Source organism: Paramormyrops kingsleyae, chromosome 25 (genome assembly GCF_048594095.1).
Source record: "Paramormyrops kingsleyae isolate MSU_618 chromosome 25, PKINGS_0.4, whole genome shotgun sequence".
Taxonomy (NCBI): Eukaryota; Metazoa; Chordata; class Actinopteri; order Osteoglossiformes; family Mormyridae; genus Paramormyrops; species Paramormyrops kingsleyae.
In genome coordinates, this window is record NC_132821.1 from 29,746,821 (window position 1) to 29,760,045 (window position 13,225).

General features: G+C 37.8%; 1 protein-coding gene across 12 annotated transcripts in view; it reads left to right on the forward strand.

The window, feature by feature from the left end:
• Positions 1-13,001, forward strand: part of adgrl3.1 (adhesion G protein-coupled receptor L3.1) — a 172,371-nt gene extending 159,370 nt beyond the window's left edge. For 6 of the 12 annotated variants that reach the window (XM_072707684.1, XM_072707683.1, XM_072707688.1 and 3 more), the window contains 6 exons: positions 765-933; positions 1,711-1,836; positions 3,192-3,288; positions 6,626-6,754; positions 7,993-8,010; positions 10,567-13,001. In XM_072707684.1, the coding sequence (XP_072563785.1) occupies positions 765-933; positions 1,711-1,836; positions 3,192-3,288; positions 6,626-6,754; positions 7,993-8,010; positions 10,567-11,363 (1,336 nt within the window). In that variant the 3' untranslated portion in view covers positions 11,364-13,001. Of the gene's footprint in view, positions 1-764; positions 934-1,710; positions 1,837-3,191; positions 3,289-6,625; positions 6,755-7,992; positions 8,045-10,566 lie in introns of all 12 variants that reach the window. The other 6 variants (XM_072707690.1, XM_072707692.1, XM_072707693.1 and 3 more) reach the window with 5 other exon arrangements.
• The last annotated feature ends 224 nt before the right edge of the window (positions 13,002-13,225 follow it).

Consider the following 13,225-nt stretch of genomic DNA (forward strand, 5'->3'; position numbering starts at 1 on the left):
CCCCCCCCCCTTCAACTCTGGCATAACAATAATTATTGGGAAGTTGGTTAATCAAATAAATTACCATCTGAGTAAACGAGAAGGGAATCTTAAGAGCCAAATGGCACTTTAATGGACAGTTTCCCTGTATTCATAAAAGTTGCATTTATAGTGACACTGAAGTTTTTAAATGAGCAGATCATAATAATAAAAATATTTATTAAAAATACCTATTAATTCTTTATGGTGACACTTTCTATCAATGCCATGTTTATTTGCATCAATGAACACATTCCTAACACATAATGCATTAATAATGCATTATAAACATGCCTATAAATATTTATAAAAATGGATAACACATTGTAGCCATGTTTATTATGCATTATGAATTCTTTATGTAGCTCTCATCTATAATGCACTATAGATACCTTCATCCTTAATTCTGACCAGATACCGGCCATCATAATGCATTATGATGGTATCTATAGTGCATTACTGTATACATGAGAGCTTCATTGGAGCTTATGAAGTATTGTAATCAGCACTATAATGCCTTATGACCGTCAATAGAAGATACTATTGTGCTTTATTAATTCTTATACCGACCATTATAATGCATTATGAAGGTATCTATAATGCACTATAAATGACAGCTGTTACCATATTGATTGCACAGAATATTGTTATGTAATGAAACTGTAAAATGAAATGCACACATCAGTTTGTAAACAGTACTGAATTGATACAATGGTGATCCTTTTCTAATCATTTTGTCTTTGCAGGTCCTGGGTAATAGGTGCCATTGCTCTTCTCTGTCTTCTGGGATTGACCTGGGCGTTTGGACTGATGTACATCAATGAGAGCACAGTCATTATGGCCTACCTCTTCACCATATTCAACTCCCTGCAAGGGATGTTCATCTTCATTTTTCATTGTATTCTGCAAAAAAAGGTAATGCCCGAAATGTGTATTTCTGCTTGGCTGAGATACAATAATGCCGCAGCTATGATTCATAACGTAACATTTTTGTGTGGCACAATTAACAGTTGAGTGTCATTGTATCATTAAATGATTCCAGCATGATGTACATTTTGCACATACAAGTGTTACAGAAGTAATTAATGAAACTAGTGATTATAAAACATCCACCGTCATCATTTTCTTTTGAAGACTAGTTAATTACCTTAGCATGGAAGCTTTGATCATTGAGAAACTGAAGCTTGGCCATTGAGACAGACAGGTGTTCTCCATGGCTCACTGACGTGTACATCTCCAAGGTCAACAGCTGGTGGATTGTTAGAGACTTGGGCAAAACAGAAGAAAAAGTGGAAAGTACAGAAGACGTATATTCAGATGGCCTGTGAAGCATCAGTGAAAGTTTATTAGCATATTGTTTATTAATATTTCTTAACGAGATTAGTTTCCTACTACTAGCCAACTGGGCTCGTTCAGTCTAAAAAGTAGTCTAACATGCCTTTTTCAGTCAGCGGGCTGGTATTCAGTTTTTTTGGACTCGCCCTTTGTCTACATTACTTGCCTTAGGCAAGTGGGTGAACTTAATTTCCAGCCCTGAGAGCAGCAACGGTTTCGTCAGGATATATCCAGAAATGTGTATCCTCTTTGAGTATCTTATGCTGTTGTCGGCATATCCAGAGTCACGACGCTGTTAATAATGCATGCAAATCTGTGAGAGGAGGATTGCCCTGAATTGCGCCTGCCACCTCACAGGTCCGAAAGGAATATGGCAAGTGTCTGCGCACTCATTGCTGTAGCGGCAAGAGCGTGGAGACTTCTATCGCCTCCGGGAAAAGCACGGCTTCCCGGACCCCCGGCCGCTACTCGACAGGATCACAGGTGAGGTGGCTCTCTGTGAGCTTTCTGTAGTGCTAGTTTATTGTGCTTTATGTCACACATAATTAGGCCGATTAGCTCACTAATAGATAATGGTGAGAGTACACTCCAGATGCCTATTGTTTCAGTGCTTAGAAAGACCAATAAAATCTTTAAGAACTGGCCACTCTGGGAAGTAGTATGACTAGCCCTACCGTTGATTAAGGTGCCATGAGTTTCTGTCTCAGTTACAGTCAAAATCTTAAGAGACATGTCTTTATTGTGAGTTTATTGTTGAGCGTTACAGTTTATTGCCGCGCTCCAACATCAAAGCCACTGTAATATCCGAGTTTAATCCCCATAATCTCGTTTTCCACAGAAGTACTGTCAAACAGTTTTGTGTAACGCAAATTCAAAGCTACATTTTCCCGATACACAAACTGGCACGCCACACCCTCGCCTCTGTCCCTAATTAATGTTTACTGGATTGCAGCGCCTGTCGACATTAATTACATAAGCTGGGAATGTTAAGTGCTGGCTGTTAAAAAGGTGGTAATTGATGGTCAGACCTAAGGGTTTAAATGAACATCTAATCAACGAAGTAGGCTGTAAACAACTGACCTGAAATGGAGGTTTTAGTATGTGCTTTCTGTCGAAAAATTCATGCTAGCTGTATTTAAAGGGGCCATTTTTTTATTGAACAACTTTATGTAGAACGTGTGGACACAAAGCATGACAAAGGTCCAATAGCAATATTAAGGTATTGGTGATTATGTTGTGGGATAATGATGCCTTCAACAATATGGGTCAGTATTCATTTGGCAGATGGATGAGTCTCAGTGGATATCATTAGTTTCTTCGCTTCCCTGATGCTATGACATCTAACGAAAAGTCTTGCACATGTCCGAGCACATCTTGCTTGCTCCCTGAGGCATGTCGTTAGTGATTCTCCTCTTCCGTGCTGTGTTGATTTAGAAAGGTATACAGAAAATTGGTCCTGAGTCGTACTTTTTACATGTCATATCCCTCACACCATGGCTGTGAGACAATTACGGGGCAGAGTAAGTTTTACACAAAATATCGTCATATCGTCAGTGGTGTTACACACCGTGTTCTTACATGATTTTGTTTATATCGCGTCTTTGTGGAAACGAAACGGAAAGGGAACTTTCTGGAGCGATCAGATAGTGTCTTGCCAGAAAGGCAGGTTGATTTATAGGCTGCCAGTGCAAATTGTGGGCCATGGGTTCCAAAACCCTATAGGTAAGCTGTGGGTTATTAGCTAGCATTTTGTTTTCTGCCAGAGAAGCGGATACCGTCGACCTGTCAGCTTGACCGCTGGGTTTCTCTCCTCGGCCTTTTATCTTTCCCTTCTGCAGAGTCGAATCCGCCGGATGTGGAACGACACTGTCAGGAAGCAGTCCGAGTCCTCTTTCATTACCGGCGACATAAACAACTCGGCCACACTCAACCGAGGTAATCATGAAATTAACCAGTCTGCTCTCGGCGGTGGAATGCAACTACTGCCGTCCTTTAAAAAGTGGCACGTTTTGGTTAGGGTTCAGTGTTTTGTTGCCTCTCTGTTTTGCATGATTCTGACAGCTGACAGATACCTCTGGAACATGGATTATACCGTTGTATAATAAATATGTGCCAGTATTGTGTTTTTAGGCTAATTCTTCAGCACCCAGTGATATCTAAATAAGTATGGCAGTGAATACATACTAAATACTAATTTGGAATCCATGACTTATTCAGGAATTGTCCTTTTTGTCACTATGTGTTTTAACTGATTTACTGCAAAATATGTCATAGCTTTCAGCTGCTATTGCGACAAAAGAAAAAAGAAAACTAATTTAATCGCAACAACAGATAAAGAGATTGGGATGTACTCTATTAGGCCTATCTGTTGAAGTTACTGCAAAATTTGCCTCTCATTAATTGTAAAAATTAGTCATTTATATAAAGCAAAGAAAAATACTCATGTTTTTTGAAAAACATATACTCCACTGTATTTCTGAAATAAATTCTAATATTTCTTCAGTAGCACTTTGAAGGCACAAATAATGTAGTAATACATTCTTACTTAATGCATTAATTTATCGGCAACTAAGTGTTAATTACGTACTGATCCCATGTTCGTTCATCATTAATCAGTCATAATAGCTGATGTATTTTTATTAATATATTTATTCATGATTTGTACTTCAGTATTAACTGAGTTACTAACTTACTTGTGCCTGCAACAAATTAAATGTTACCAGTTCTTCGATAAATGCTAAATCTTCAAAAAAACGAAAGAAAAAAAAAACATGCAGGCATATTCAATTCAGTAGTTCAATGGGCTTTAAGATTCCCATCTTCAGAGAGTTCAGCTCTTACCCAGATCAGGCTCACCATGTTAGCCTGGAACCTATCCCATGAGTCAGAGGGCAGACAGTACAGGAGATAGCCTGGGTTAGATTCCAGTCCATCACTGGGACATACATTAGGGACAAGAACTTTCAATTATAGATGGAAACATAGTTTTAAGACTTGAACTCTGGTCTTGATGAGTGAGGCTATAGTGCTTGTTTGAGAAAATTACCTATTGTATAAAAAAGCTACAGTAGTCTTTTGTTTTTTTTTTCTTACAAACACACCAATCAGAACATGTTATTTATGGACAACTCAGGTTTAAACTGAGATTTGCTCAGACACTAATAAGCTGGGAGTGAGCGGCGAGATCTCACCACCTTCACTCACAACCAATTTTCTCTCTGACAGAAAACCTAGTGACAGGAAATAGAGTAAGTGGCCTAATTGTCACCGTATTGGTGGTGAACCAGGTGTCTTTGGGCATCTTGTAGACTGTGAGCTCCCCGCTTCCTGTTACAGTATGTGTGCTTTTTCATTTCCAAATCCTCTCGCTTATTGGGCACACAATAAGCAGCTTAACAAATATTAGTTTAAGCCTGATATTTTGGGGATATGGGCTAATCACACCATCATACCACTAAGCTTATTTTGTTTGAAAACACTGGGTGTTTATCAGTTATCAGAGATACATTTATAAGATAGTTATTTCCCCCCCCGGTTATTCTGTGATTTCCCACATTTTGGAGGGAGTTACTAAGAATGTGAAAAACGAATAGCCTAAAACCTATTAAAGATTCAGGTCTTCAGAGGTCTATCTGCTGTTACACATTGATGTGCTAAAATATGCTAACTTGCATTTTCATATAAAGTACATTTCGTTATTATTTCTGGCTTGTTAAAAGAAACAACTTGAATAGGCATTGCAAAATGTGTCATGGATTACTAACTTAATAACCTAATTTTCGAATCCTTGTAATGATCTGCATAGAACAAGCACACTTTCAATTCATTTTGTAATTTTGGTCTTGTGTGAGCTTTGACTTTTAGCGTTATAACGTTATTGAGTAAACGTCTCAAAAGCGAAATATTTCCTCATGTTTTCTAAACTCTTTCACGCCTTAATTGGTGACAAGAGAGTCCTGCGTCTCTCTGCGGGTCCCTAGTGCGACATACATAATAATCGTTTGTTGCTTATTAAGTCGCAGTTCCTCTAGGCAAGTTGCACTCGCTTTTGTTAAAAGGAGACTTACTCACCTGCTTCCTGACAGGGTTTGGTGAGCATTGCACATGCTGAGCTCAGTCAACTGCACCATCGTTATGCTTAATTAGCATCGTTAGGCAGCCCAGACACTACATCTCATTTACTGACAGTAGGCAGACGTATTATAAAATAATTCAAAACAGATTGATGCAAAGGAAAAAAATAAATTTATAAAAATGATTAGTTAAACAAACATAATTATACCTAGTGCTGTTAATCAAGATGATAGTGCTTGATTTTTATTTTTTCTATAATATACCGATTATGTTTTTGATAAACTTTGTGCAAGAATTTTAAAACTTTTGCTGCAGGAGTATGTAAACATTTCCTCATAGATAAAGTTTCTCTAAAGAATTTCTGTGTCTTGAATGGCATGGGAATCTATTTTATGAAATTATACAGGTCAACCATAATGCAATTTGGCCTCGGCGTTCAACAATGTCTTGCTTATATGAAAAGGGTTTTGTTTATTTAAGAACAAAATAAGGCTTAACATCCCCTACCCTAATTTCAACTTAATGAGGCAAATATCTGATTGTAATTACAGTTATAATAATTTAGAGTCCGTTTAACAAAATTTCAGATGTGAAATAATAGCTTTGATTTACTGGCAGGCATGCAAAATAGCTCTCAAGAACGCTCAAAAGTTATACATCCCAGTATTTTTCCTGGAACGATTTAGCAATCTATGTTTTGCAGTAAACAGTAACGCAGACAAACTGAAGGCCAAGAGCCTGTAGCGATTCACCGGTCTGCTGTGTTCATATGGTCAGATCTGCCATCCAGTGTCGATTAAAGGAACATTGAAGAAACACTGGGTGAAAGATAGCAGTGCAAGGTGGCTCATTGAATGTACAAATGGTTCATGTCTGATTTGCATTAAGGCTTCACATTTCTATATGTACCCACCATTCAGCTGGCTTTTGTTATTTGTCTAAATGTGTAAGCATTTTCCATGAAAGGGGAAGGGGGTCCAGTGGAAAACACCGTGTCCACACTTTCCCCTTTGATCACATAAATCTCAGTCTTGAGCTTGCCGCTGCTACTGGTCAAACTTTTGGCTGTGACGAAAGAGAAAGGGATTGATTGCTTGTTTTTTTTGTCATTTTACTTTATCTTTACTTTCAGCTGAACTGCATTTGCCTGACTGATATTTATGTTTTTTTTTTCTCTGTGTTCCTATCTGGCTGGCAGGCGCCATGGCTAACCAACTTATAACTAATGCCCTGCTACGACCCCATGGCACTAATAATCCCTATAACACTTTGCTTGGGGAATCAGCCGTCTATAACAACCCATCTGTGAGCATGTACAACACGCAAGGTGTGCTGGGCCTGTTTTTTTACCCCTTGATCCTGGTAAACATGTTTCACCTGGCTTATACAGCCACTGATTCCGGACAGCTGCTCTTCATGGAGTGAACGAAATTGAGGCATATCCTGGCGGGCTATTTCGGATTAATTACCCAAAAAGGAATCGGATGGCAGCTTCCGTTAGGTGGTTCCTGCCCATATTCTCTTGCCTAAAATATATGGTTTGCAAAAGTGGACTGAAGCATTTGCTTAACGTTGAAATGTAGACCTACTGGGAGCCAGATATGTCACAATTTCTTATGCACTTGCTGCTGCAATATTCTGTCTTTGAAAGCTTGTCTTTGTGCTTCATGTCAACCTGTTTGTATGTCCTTAGTATTCATTTTGTCATGAATTTTTGAATGCACGCATTTTTGGTAAGTGTCCCCAGATTTGTTACCAGTTGCTCTGCCGTGTATGGATGGTTGTAACATTTTTAGAACTTTGGATTCTTATAATTGCTCTTCACACGTTTGGAAACGCGCGTGTGTGTGTGTGTGTTTTTTTTAGTTAACAATTCTCAAAAATACTATACACATGTGCATCTGGGTCAATTGTATAATCCAGACTTTTCGGGAAAAAAAAAACAACTTTGCATTATGTTTCCTGATATATGACTAAGCAAGAAATAATTTTCTCTTCGCTTATGAAACATAAGTGAGTCACTAGGCAGCATGAGAATATTGGGTAAGTAGCAAAATGTATTTAAGTAAGTAAGCAAATAAATAAATAGACTTTTCTTTAGAATCTATGCGCTGACTGGGATGAACAGCAAGACACATTCTGAAAACAACATTGTAGATGTAAAAAAGAAAAACAGCAATGTTGTTCGAATGAGGTGTAGGAGTCGATTGATTTTATGACCAGAAAAACTACAAGATCGGTTTGTACACTTAGAAGTGCATTCAAACGCCCCTACAAAAATGAGTCAACGGCACAAGAATGTCAAATAAGCCATCATGTTATTTTCGGGAAAGAGAGTAACTTACGTAGTTACGCAATTTTAGAACCAGCATGTTTGCAACTCTTAGCTAGTAATAAGATAAGATTCGATGTGTGACGTGTATTTGGTACGTACTAGCAGAACTATAGGATTGAAAATACTGGGAGTCTGTCCGCTACATGCCATCTTTTGTTCACGTGTTCTCTATTTGTGACTGTTGGCTTACGTGTCTGTTCTTCTTTCCTTTCCTTCATGCTGTCGTTTAGCCCCCTACAGAGAGACAAGTATGGGAGTAAAGCTAAACGTTGCATATCAAATGTAATTGACCTCAGTTTACTTTCTTTTCACTCTATGCTGACAAAAGACAGACACAAATGATCGGCTATTCTGCAGCTATTGTCATTTTCCCACTTCGGTTCGTTTAAACGCAAAGAACAAAAAGTAAACTAGAGAAGATGCTCATAGCATGACACCATCTCTTAAACTTGCCATTTGATTGGTTTGACACTTAACACTTAACGCAATATACATCCATCGTATTCTATAAACCATTCTTAAAAGAAGCCAGTCAACATTTTAATCTCATATCATCGATATAACATGACAATTACTGTGTTTGTAATTATAAACCTCAATGCAAAAGTTAATCATGTGTCCTGGTTGGGCATTTATATTCTAGTCTTTACACTCTCTAAATTATATTCATTTGTAATCATTGTATGTAAATGAATAATTACGGTAAATTTGTTGAACTTGGAAAGAAGCTGCAGCGTGTTGTATGGTGGTGACTCTGTCCCATGGAGACACCAAACAAACGTCTTGGTTTGCTAAATATGGTTGAAATATGTTGCTAAATTCTTTTTAAAGGCAAGCACATATTTCAGATTTTTGCAGTGTGGTGATTAATTACTGAGAACTATGTACCCTTATAGATTTTATTGATAGAGGGTAGGCTGATATGTCAAACCCAGTTCTCCATATTCAAAATAACATTCACTACCCTGTAAAATGTTGCCAGTTTGTCCAAATATTTTTCTTCATAGGTAATATAATACTTTTGGTAATTTCTTTTAAATTGCCAATTTTAGCTGTGTTGCCCAAACAGGAACAGATTTGACTTTGCACTGAGATATAATTTAAATGCCGTACAATTTATCACACCATTGAAATTCTACAATTTCTCTGCATGGGAGAGAACAGAAAGTCTCTTAATAATTTTTGTTTTGAAACAAAACTTTTTTTATTTAAATGATGGCCCATATTTATCACGGCAAAGACTGGAATAACTAATTCCACTTGTGATTAACAGTCAATGAATACTTTTATTTTATAAAATAATTAGAAATTTATCCTGATATATCATACAGCTTTGTTAAATAGGGGCCAGCCTGACTGAGGTCAACAATTATAATATTATATGCTAAAACTAAGCAATAGCATGGTTTTGGTTTTTAGTTTTATATGTTTGTGAGTGAATCGTTTTTTGTGTTATCCGTTGTCCACCTTTTTTGCCTTAATTCAGTTCAGCATATAATTATATTATATTGCTGGATTGATTGAGGGCGTTCATCTGTGATGCTGTATCAGTTGTTATTGCTATTGCATTGACTTTATCTTGTGTTTATTTTTTAAATCACAATAAGGAAACAGTTATAGATTCAAATACATAAAATTGCTTTAAAATGACAAACGTAAATATACACATCAAAACAACATTAAATATATAAGTATTTTGTACATTTACTTAGGAGTAAAGGCTGACAATGTATACACCAATAAAAGTTATAAATGAATGAAAGTAGCTATATAAAGGAAGACATGACAATAAAAATGAGAAAATGAAAAGTCACTAGCATTCTGACACTTAAATATTGTGTGGAAAAACACCAGATAAAATGAAAATCTTCATCAGTTCTTACCCACCTACTTCCAGCTATGTTTCATTTTATTGGTACGCTAACCCGGTCCAGAATGCATAAAGCAAATTTCACCAGCACCAGATAGGAGCCATTGCAGGAGGCTGTTTTGAAGCTTCATCACCTGCTTTGAGAAGACAATTTACCCTAATTTCCAACAGTTTGTGCACCTCTTAGTTGTTTTTCTTACACATGAGGTGAAGACGCAGTCTGCCTCCTTGTTATATAATCCAAATGGTGCTTTGGCCTTTTGGATCGCTGTCGAAAGGAAGGAAGAAATTAATTAAAATGCATTACTTTACCGCCGTGGCCATATGGCTGGGCCGATGTTGCCGTGAGCGGCATGTTCTGAAAAGCAAATTTCTTAAGACTAAAATGAACAAAACAAGGTATATTTACCCTGTAACACAGAATTTAAAACTGAAAAATACCATGAAAATAAATTGTAAAATGAAGGTAACCTGAAAAAAAAAACTTTTGCAGAATGTACTAATTTGGACTTTATTTCGCTACTACTTAAATAGCTTTGATAAGCTAAAACTGATTTTGAGATTTGCCAATTTCTGCACATTTGGCTATGAGCAACGTAATTATAAATATCTCCTGGTGGACCAATAATAATAATAATAACAGGGACTAAATTCACATCCTTAGGCACGTCATGAGTACCAGCCCTGATTTTGTTATTACTTGATTTATTTGATAGCAAAGTACATACTGAATGCTTTTGATTCTAGTTACACATTATTAGTACACCGTAAGTTAGACATCACATAAGTACAATATGAACACAGACATAAATGTTTTAAGGAATCTATATATACATGAAATATCTCTGTAAATGATCTTTTAAATGTCTGTGTATGTGTGGAATTGCATCGGATCTAGTGCAAAAAGTAATAACACAATTGCCTACTCTTCCAGAGGGAATCCTGAACAATGCCAGGGATACAAGTGTCATGGATACTCTACCACTGAATGGTAACCATGGCAACAGCTACAACATGGCCGGTGGTGAATACATGAGCGACTGCGTTCAAATCATCGACCGCAGCTATAACCACAAGGAGACGACGCTAGAGAAAAAGATCCTGAAGGAACTCACCTCCAACTACATCCCCTCCTATCTGAACAACCACGAGCGACCCAGCGAGCAGAACCGGAACCACGTCAACAAGCTAGTTAACAACCTTAGCAACGGTAGTAAGGATGACCCCGTTGTCCGGGACAACCCCGTCACCTTCAACCATGAGGAGGCCCTAGGTCTGGAGCTCATCCGGGAGGAGTCCAATGCACCCCTGCTCCCACAGCGGGTCCAGTCCGCTGGGCCCCACCAGCCCCATTTCCCTAGGAGGAGGGTCCCACAGGAGAACAGTGACAGTTTTTTCCCCCTGCTCACCAGCGAGCACACCGAGGAATCCCAGTCGCCAAACAGGGACTCGCTGTACGCCAGCATGCCGGTGCTCACTGACCTACCTGATGGAGAAGCGGGTGACGGTAAGGACCAGGAGGAGCTCTCCACTTGTCAAGGCACTGACGCGGAAGACGTGTACTATAAAAGCATGCCGAACTTGGGCTCCCGAGACCATGTTAACCAGCTGCATAATTACTACCAAATGGGAAGAGGCGGCAGTGATGGGTTTATAGCTCCTACTAACAAGGAAGATTCATCTCCTGAAGAACCCAGCCAGGAGCCCTCGCATCTAGTCACTAGCCTATAGATGGCAGTCCCTTCCAGTCGTTTCCTGTTCCGAATCAACTGTCTGCAATTGTAGATTTTTTTATTCTTTTTTTTTTTGTTCCTTTCCCGGAAATTCTGCAAACGTTAATGCAATCGAAGTACTGATAAACACGGCGACTTACAGATTTGTCAGTCGGTGTAAGACTTGAAGCCTTTCGGTCGTGAAGAAAACGGTTTGCTGAATGAACAGACGATATGAATCCTACTCGTTACTTTTATGTCTGCATCCAGCCGTCGTTTTTGCCAAGCCGTACAAGGGCACGATATCCGAACTATAAAGAACCCTGGAGCCGTCTGCTCACCTGGATATTTCTCACTTCACTTTTCTGTCATTTTCTTGGTTGCCCCAAGGACTCCTTTGAAGGGGTCAGACAAGGAACAACTTTATTATTCTTTCATCTCTGCTAAGCGTCTACGACATCCCAAAGGAGTTACAGACAACAACCCAAACTGTTTGCTGTTAGCTGAGTGTGTAGATGAAACAAAAACAAAGTTAAAACTATTTTATTATACTTCTGTATCCATGGCTTTTTAAAATTTCTTCCTATCTGGTGATTTATAGGAAATTTTGCTGTGGCGTTCCTGCAAGTTTAGCAAAACTGATCTTTTGGGGAAAAAAAAAAAAACATGAAGGGACTCTGTTGTACTGTATATGCTAAAACAGCATATTTTATGTTTTTGCTGTAATAATTCCAATTATAAATGGATTAAAAACTAATTACAGAGAATTATAATGAATTTCTATGTAAATATACAGATACTAGCATTGCACATTATAGTATGCTTTTTATTTTCCTCTGGAGCCTTTGTCCCTGTAAATGTATTAATAGACTATTAATTTTCTATTGTGCTGGTATTTGGACATTATTTCTCCCAGTAGGAGCATTTTTTTTCTCTTCTTCCTATTGTTATTTTTCCTACAAACAAACAAACAAACAAACAAAAAAGACTCACTGAATAAACACTTTATGATGATCCTTTTCTATCATTGTAACCACTGATGTTTTCAAAATTGTTTTCGGTTTTTTTCGTTATGATTATTTTTTTCACCGCGTTGATTTAAACGAAACACTTTCACGGCAAATCCAACAACACTGCGCGACAGGTATTATCAGGCACGGTACAAGATTCACGGTTCTCTGGAGGGAGGTCGCAGATTGTTCAAGTAAGCTACATGCTGCAACACAGACTGTAAAAGGATAAACGTGAAAAGAATAAAAACAAAGGCAAGTACATTCATGAGGGATTCATTGCATTATTTATTTGTTCAAAAGAAACAAAGTTTTAAACAAAATGTTGAATTTCAAATGGTGAAAGAACAGCACATAGTTTTTTTCATTGTTAATAATATGATTGACTATTATTTATTCATTTTGTATTGGTTCCAAGCTGAATGACCTCATAGCTAATATTTGTTGTAAAAGTGGAATTTGTTTGCCGAAGAATAAATTACTGGATAAGACTTACAACATAATATTCATAACGGTTTGTGTTTTTTTTTTTTTTTTCCTGTGAGCCTCACCAAATGTGGATGGTGGATGAGAACAACCAGGATGTTAAGAGAGCTTTCAACAGTTAAATAAAGCAGAGATGGAATAAACAACTGTTCTATCTGCCATTAATTTGACCGTCTTCCTTTAGCACTATGTGTTTGTTTTCTAATCCTGAAGCCCCTGGGGACAGACCGATGTCCAAGTGATGCATGGCAAATTTTTTCTCATTAAAACCTTCATTGACAAAACTATTAATAGAGAATATGTGGGCAAGATGAGGAAAATGGCCTCCGCTTTCTATTAACTTGCATTTCCCAACATATCTTTCGATTTTTTAAATTCAAAATAA